Below are 6,579 nucleotides of genomic sequence, written 5' to 3' on the forward strand. Positions count from 1 at the left end.
TCAGATACTATGTTTAAAAATAATAATACATACATACATGTCTCAAACTATAAGAACACAAGAACATTATGTTCAACGCTGGAAGCTTTCTTTCTAAAGCAACAACTTTGGAACTTCAAAACCTCGACATGTAAATTCTTAATGTTATGCGTACTCTGTAGATATGAAACAAATACCACATTCAAAGGAGTCCAAGTCCAAGTGATCCGGATCTTGGTCTTCGCCAGCTTGAAGAAGGGAACGGAAGTGGATCAGCACCCTGATCCTTAGACTCCCCAGAGCCACTGGAATCTTCAATGAGCTTGGAAGTAGCATCAGACAAATCCTTTGATTACTTATCCCGCTCTAGAATCGTCCGCGCCAGGAGTAGAGCCTTTTGTTCAGACCTAGAAGCTTTTTGCTCTGAAGCAATATCTTGGTTCTTCAAAACCTCATTCTCTGCTTCATTACAGACCAGTTTAGCCTCCAGGAATAGAGCCTTCTGCTCAGAGCTGGAAGCTTTTTGCTCTAAAACAATAGCTTGGTTCTTCAAAGCCTCATTCTCTGGTTGCTTCTTGATCAGTTTAGCCTCCAGGAATAAAGCCTTCTGTTGGGAGCTGGAAGCTTTTTGCCCTGAAACAATAGCTTGGTTCTTCAAAGCCTCATTCTCTGCTTGGTTCTTCAAAGCCTCATTCTTTGCTTGCTTCCTGATCAGTTCAGCCTCCAGGAATACAGCCTTCTGTTGGGGGCTAGAAGCTTTTTGCTCAAAACAATAGCTTGGCTCTTCAAAGTCTCATTCTCTGTTTGCTTCTTGATCACTTCAGCCTCCAGGGATTCAACTCTAGAGTTCCACCTCAGATGATTCATAACTCTTCAGCTTTGCCTTTGCTTCTGCTAACTTACTAGAACTTAAGGTAACCTCAACACTTAGATTCGACATTCTGCTCTCTAACATCTTCAAAAATGCATATAAGATTACCTTGTCCTAGGAAGAGGAGAATATGAAATGGAAAGCTGAAAGAGAAGAGAATAAACAGAAGAAAATTAACTAAGTATTAACCTAAACAATGGAAACTTCAGAAGGCATAGATGCCATCAACTCATCTGATAAATGATTTTTCAAATCCTTCATTCCTGTAGAGTGGAGCCTTTTAGATAGCTCTAAAGCAGCAGCTAGATTCTCCAATATGTTTTGCAAACCTATCTGTTCCACTTGACGATTAAAATTTTCCCCAAGCCTAGTGAGATACATGATGACCTCACTGGTGGCCTCCTCAGCTCCTTTCTTTCCAGCAGGAGTTTCTTTTTCAATTCCTTCAAGGTTCTGAGAGGAATCAAGTAGAAATTTAAATCTCTTCGCGCGAATAAGACGTTGTAAATCTCATNAAAAAAAAAAAAAAAAAAGCCACTGAGCTTTTGTCAGAGTGGTCATTTTGTGTGTTAGGAATCAGTTTTTTAGAATTTGATTCTCTGAGCACTGAAACAAACGTTTTTTTTTGGCTAAATCCAATTCCAATTCCAAATACAAATAGGGAACCAAACGTATGTGTCAAAGTGATAGTATACTGTTTAAGTAGAATACAGATAAATATTCGAATTTATAATAAGATAATGAAAATAAATATATTGTTATTTTCAGATACTATGTTTAAAAATAATAATACATACATACATTTCTGAAACTATAAGAACACAAGAACATTATGTTCAACGCTGGAAGCTTTCTTTCTAAAGCAACAGCTTTGGAACTTCGAAACCTCGACATGTAAATTCTTAATGTTCTGCGTCCTCTGTAGATATGTGTTGAAGCATTGATAATTTGCTGGAAAATTCAGTTAAGTTAGTTTGTTTTTGAATTAGTTTCTTGGGGCCAAGTAGCAGTTGCATTCCCTTGTTTCCTGCTGAAACTGAAGCTGATGGAGTTGTTATGGAGTTGTTAATTTTGTGTCATGTTTAGGTGTAATCAGTGTAAGATAAGTGTGCATTAAGTTACCAACTTTGTTTTTGAAATTTAAAGTCTGAATGGTTGTTGTAGTTGGTAAAACAGTAAGCCTTGTTGTGTATATATTGCAAGTTACAGTGTAATGAAATACAGCAGTTCACCTTCTGCATTTTTTCTCCTTTTCTTTCTTAGAGTTCTCCGGCCAAATACCAACAATATGAAACAAATACCACATTCAAAGGAGTTCAGGTCCAAGTGATCCAGAGCTTGGTCTTGGCTAGCTTAAAGAAAGGAATGTAAGTGGATCAGCACCTTGATCCTTAGACATCCCAGAGCCATTGGAATCTTCAATGAGCTTGGAAGCAGCATCAGACAGTTCCTTTGAGTACTTATCCCACTTCAGAATCGTCCGCGCCAGGAGTAGAGCCTTTTGTTCAGACCTAGAAGCTTTTTGCTCTGAAGCAATAGCTTGGTTCTTCAAAACCTCATTCTCTGCTTCATTACAAATCAGTTCAGCCTCCAGGAAAAGAGCCTTCTGTTCGGAGCTGGAAGCTTTTTGCTCTGAAGCAATAGCTTGGTTCTTCAAAACCTCATTCTCTGCTTCATTACAAATCAGTTTAGCCTCTAGGAATAGAGCCTTCTGTTCGGAGCTGGAAGCTTTTTGCTCTGAAGCAATAGCTTGGTTCTTCAAAGCCTCATTCTCTGCTTGCTTTTTGATCAGTTCAGCCTCCAAGGATAGAGCCTTCTGTTGAGAGCTGGAAGCTTTTTGCTCTGAAACAATAGCTTGGTTCTTCAAAGCCTCATTCTCTGCTTGCTTCCTGATCACTTCAGCCTCCAGGAATATAGCCTTCTGTTGGGTGCTGGAAGCTTTTTGCTCTGAAACAATAGCTTGGTTCTTCAAAGTCTCATTCTTTGCTTGCTTCTTGATCACTTCAGCCTCCAGGGATTCAACTCTAGAGTTATGATCCACCTTAGATGATTCATAACTCTTCAGCTTTGCCTCTGCTTCTGCTAACTTACTAGAACTTAAGGTAACCTTAGCGCTCAGATTGGCCATTCTGCTCTCTAACATTTTCAAAAATGCATATAAGACTACCTTGTCCTGGGAAAAAGAGAATATGAAATGTAAAGTTGAAAGAGAATAGAATAAACAGAAGAAAATGGACTAAGTATTAACCCGAACAACGGAAACTTCAGAAGGCACAGATGCCATCAACTCGTCTGATAAATCATTTTTCAAATCCTTCATTCTTGTAGAGCCTTTTAGATAGCTCTAAAGCAGCAGCTGGATTCTCCAATATGTTCTGCAAACCTATCTGTTCCACTTGACGATTAAAATTTTCCCCAAGCCTAGTGAGAGACATGATGACCTCACCGGTGGCCTCCTCAGCTCCTTTCTTTCCAGCAGGAGTTTCTTTTTCAATTCCTTCAAGGTTCTGAGAGGAATCAAGTAGAAATTTAAATCTCTTCACACGAATAAGACTTTGTAAATCTCATTATAGAAAACTTCAGACCTTGTATATCGTACGATAGAAAACTTCTAGCAACCGGAGTTCTGCATCAGGATGAGACAACTCCACCTGCTCCAGATTTTTAGATTCAAGTAAAAAAGTGAAGCACAAATAGATTCTGCCGAAAAGCAGGAAAAAGGCTCAACATCTTTTAAGAGTAACTTAAGAAATTGATCAACATACTCACTTCACCCTTCATATCATGATGAAATGCTACTTTAAGAAATTTCAGACTTTCTAATTCAGGCAGAGGAATGCCCAATACTTCATAGTACAATATATCAGAAGTCTGTCCAAGAACACGATGAGAAAAGGCATAATATTACATTTTCCATTAAATTTCAACATCCCACATTAACTAGGACCATGAGTACTACCTGGTCGTTTTGAATCAGCATATCTGCCAAATGATCAACACCACGGTAATTAATAGGTTGAGGTTTGGGTTGCTGAGAGTAGGAGTTATGTGATGTAAGCCTGATTTTGGATGGATCATCCAAATTCAGTATTTGAGCTACTCTTTCTACAACAACATCATACGTAAAAAGCTTTGACCTTGACATTCAAAACACAATAGTATCAGATACAATTACTCGGAAATATACATATACATAAAATAATGCACAATAAAAAAGATAAATCCGCAGTAAAATAACAGAATTCAACTTCATCTAATATTAAGCCCTCACATCTCTAGACAAAAATCATCTTCCTTCGGCTTTTCAAGAGATCGGAAGTGAACAACCACCTACCACACAAAATCATGCAAAATTTAGCAACGTTAAATGATGAGTTGATAAATACCAGTTAATTGTAAAAAAATAAACCCAATGTCTAGGGATGACAAGGAAGATGTTCACTACAAAAAAGCAAAGAGATAAATCACAAATGTAGGGAGATTGTAAACCAATAATAAAACAAAATGAATATCAAAGAAAAGTTTGTTTTCTGAATACAATAGGGACCATGGAGGTGTACCTGTTGATTATGCACATAGTCCTAAAATGAAGGAACATTTGGATAGCGATATTGTTCAGCACTTTCAACTGTATGAGATTTTTGAAAGCAAACAATATCTCCATCTATAAGCTGCAACAGAGACAATGCCGGAGTTAAACATTATCACAGGGAAAACAANAATCAACCACTACAGCAGCTCCATTCACGGCAGACAGAGGAGACAGCAGCAGTTCTTTGGCGCCAAAAATTGATTCAAAAACAAACTGAATTTCCAACCAAATTTTCAGCAAATTATCACTGTTTCAACACTCCTCCTTGATAATTTTGCTGGAAACACCAAGTCTGAGCCTAAAGTCTTCAAACTTGGTTTTGGATAATCCTTTAGTCAAGATGTCAGCCACTTGATCATCACCACTGCAGTGAACCAGTTTAACTTCCCCTTCTTGCTCAGCTTCTCTCACTGCATGAAACTTGATCTTTATGTGTTTAGTCCTTCCATGATGGACTAGATTTTTAGCCATAGCCACAGCCAACTAATTGTCACACATAATTACAGTAGGATGTCTCTGCTTTAGTTTCAAATCTTCCAGAATTTTTCTCAAGCAAACAGCTTGGTTCACAGCAGCTGCAGCCAAAATGCATTCTACTTCTGTTGTGGATTGTGACATAGTTTCCTGTTTTTTTTAAAGTCATCAAATTGCACCATAATTCAGGAAGAAAGCATACCCTAAAGTGTTTTTCATGTCTTCCATAGAACCACCCCAATCACTATCAGAAAATCCCATTAATCCAAAGTTTTCTGACCTCCTAAACCACACTCCAAAGTTGGTGCTCCTTTTTACATATCTTAGCACTCTTTTTGCAGCTTTGAAGTGTGTTTCCTTGGGCTGATTCATAAACTTGGACAGCAAACTTGTAGCAAACATGATATCAGGTCTGGTTGCTGTTAGGTATAGCAAGCAGCCAACCAAGCTCCTATACTGCCCTTTATCAACACTTTCTGCATCATCATCCTTTGACAGCTTTTGATTAGGAACTAGTGGAATGTCCACTGATTTGCAATTCTCCATATTGAATTTCCTTAGAACTTCAATTACATACTTCTCTTGATTAACAAAAATTCCAGTTGTGCTTTGATAAACATGCATCCCGAGAAAGTAAGCCATTTCACCTAAATCTGTCATCTCAAACTCATCAAACATGGATTTCTAGAATTCCTCTAACTGAGTTGGTTTGCTCCCTGTCACAAGTAGATCATCAACATACAAGGAGATAATCATCACATCTTCATCAATCTCTCTAATATACAATGTGTGCTCATTTGGACTTCTCACAAAATCCAAACTCAATAAGTGATCATTGATCCTGCTATACCAAGCCCTTGGTGCCTGTTTCAAGCCATACAAGGCCTTCTTTAGGAGATATTTATCTTCTTTTCCCCTAATTTTGTACCCTTCCGGCTGTTCAACATATATCTCCTCATTCAGTCATCCATTGAGGAAGACTGATTTGACGTCTAACTGAAAAATTTTCCATGCAAATTGTGCTGCCACTGCAAGTAACAACCCGATTGTGTCATGCCTTGCAACTGGTGCAAAGGCATCCAGGAAATCAACTCCATACTGCTGAGCAAAACCTTTGACAACCAGCCTAGCTTTGTGCTTAAAGACTGAGCCACCCAAATTGAGCTTCTTCTTGAAAATCCATTTAACTTAGATCACTTTTCTGTTCTGAGGTCTGTCTACCAGGTTCCAAGTTTGGTTCTTCTCAATCATTGCCAGCTCCTCCTTAATGGCAGCTCTCCAAACCTCTGAATTTGCTGCTTCAAAGTAACATGTTGGCTCAAGTGAAGCCATGTTACATCTCTCATAAACCTCAGCTAAAGGTCTGGTACCTCTAACCGAGAGTCCTTCTTCTGCATCACTCTTATCATCCTCAATAATCCAATCACCTACAGCTTCTATCCATTTTGGTTTTGTCTCCACATCAGCTCTATTTTCTTCCCAATTCCAAACTCCATCCTCATCTATTTTGACATCCTTGGAAATTTGAATTTTTTTTGTTTCTGGAACATACACCCTATAGGCTTTAGATTGACTACTATAACCAATAAAAATGCCAATTAAGGCCTTCTCATCCAGCTTGGATCTTTTTGCTGCTAGAACCAAAATGTAACATATGCTTCCA

The 6,579-nt window shown here is 38.3% G+C and overlaps 1 protein-coding gene and 1 long non-coding RNA gene across 2 annotated transcripts; both read right to left on the reverse strand.

Moving 5' to 3' along the window:
* Positions 1 to 3,944: 3,944 nt before the first annotated feature.
* LOC116117845 lies at positions 3,945 to 4,431 on the reverse strand. Its single transcript, XR_004126051.1, has 3 exons — positions 4,411 to 4,431; positions 4,122 to 4,180; positions 3,945 to 3,987 (listed from the first exon to the last, which is right to left on the reverse strand). It is a non-coding gene; the product is annotated as an uncharacterized LOC116117845 (long non-coding RNA).
* A 653-nt stretch (positions 4,432 to 5,084) lies between these two features.
* On the reverse strand, positions 5,085 to 5,594 carry LOC116117889 (secreted RxLR effector protein 161-like). Its single transcript, XM_031403892.1, has one exon. The coding sequence runs from the start codon at positions 5,592 to 5,594 to the stop codon at positions 5,085 to 5,087; it is 510 nt and encodes a 169-aa protein (XP_031259752.1).
* Positions 5,595 to 6,579: the final 985 nt, after the last annotated feature.

The sequence above is a fragment of the Pistacia vera genome, unplaced genomic scaffold (assembly GCF_008641045.1).
Source record: "Pistacia vera cultivar Batoury unplaced genomic scaffold, PisVer_v2 Contig824, whole genome shotgun sequence".
In the NCBI taxonomy this organism is placed as follows: domain Eukaryota; kingdom Viridiplantae; phylum Streptophyta; class Magnoliopsida; order Sapindales; family Anacardiaceae; genus Pistacia; species Pistacia vera.

Coding starts and splice junctions, on each gene's coding strand:
- LOC116117889 (XM_031403892.1), bottom strand. CDS start 5,594: ATGTTTGATGAGTTTGAGATGACAGATTTAGGTGAAATGGCTTACTTT.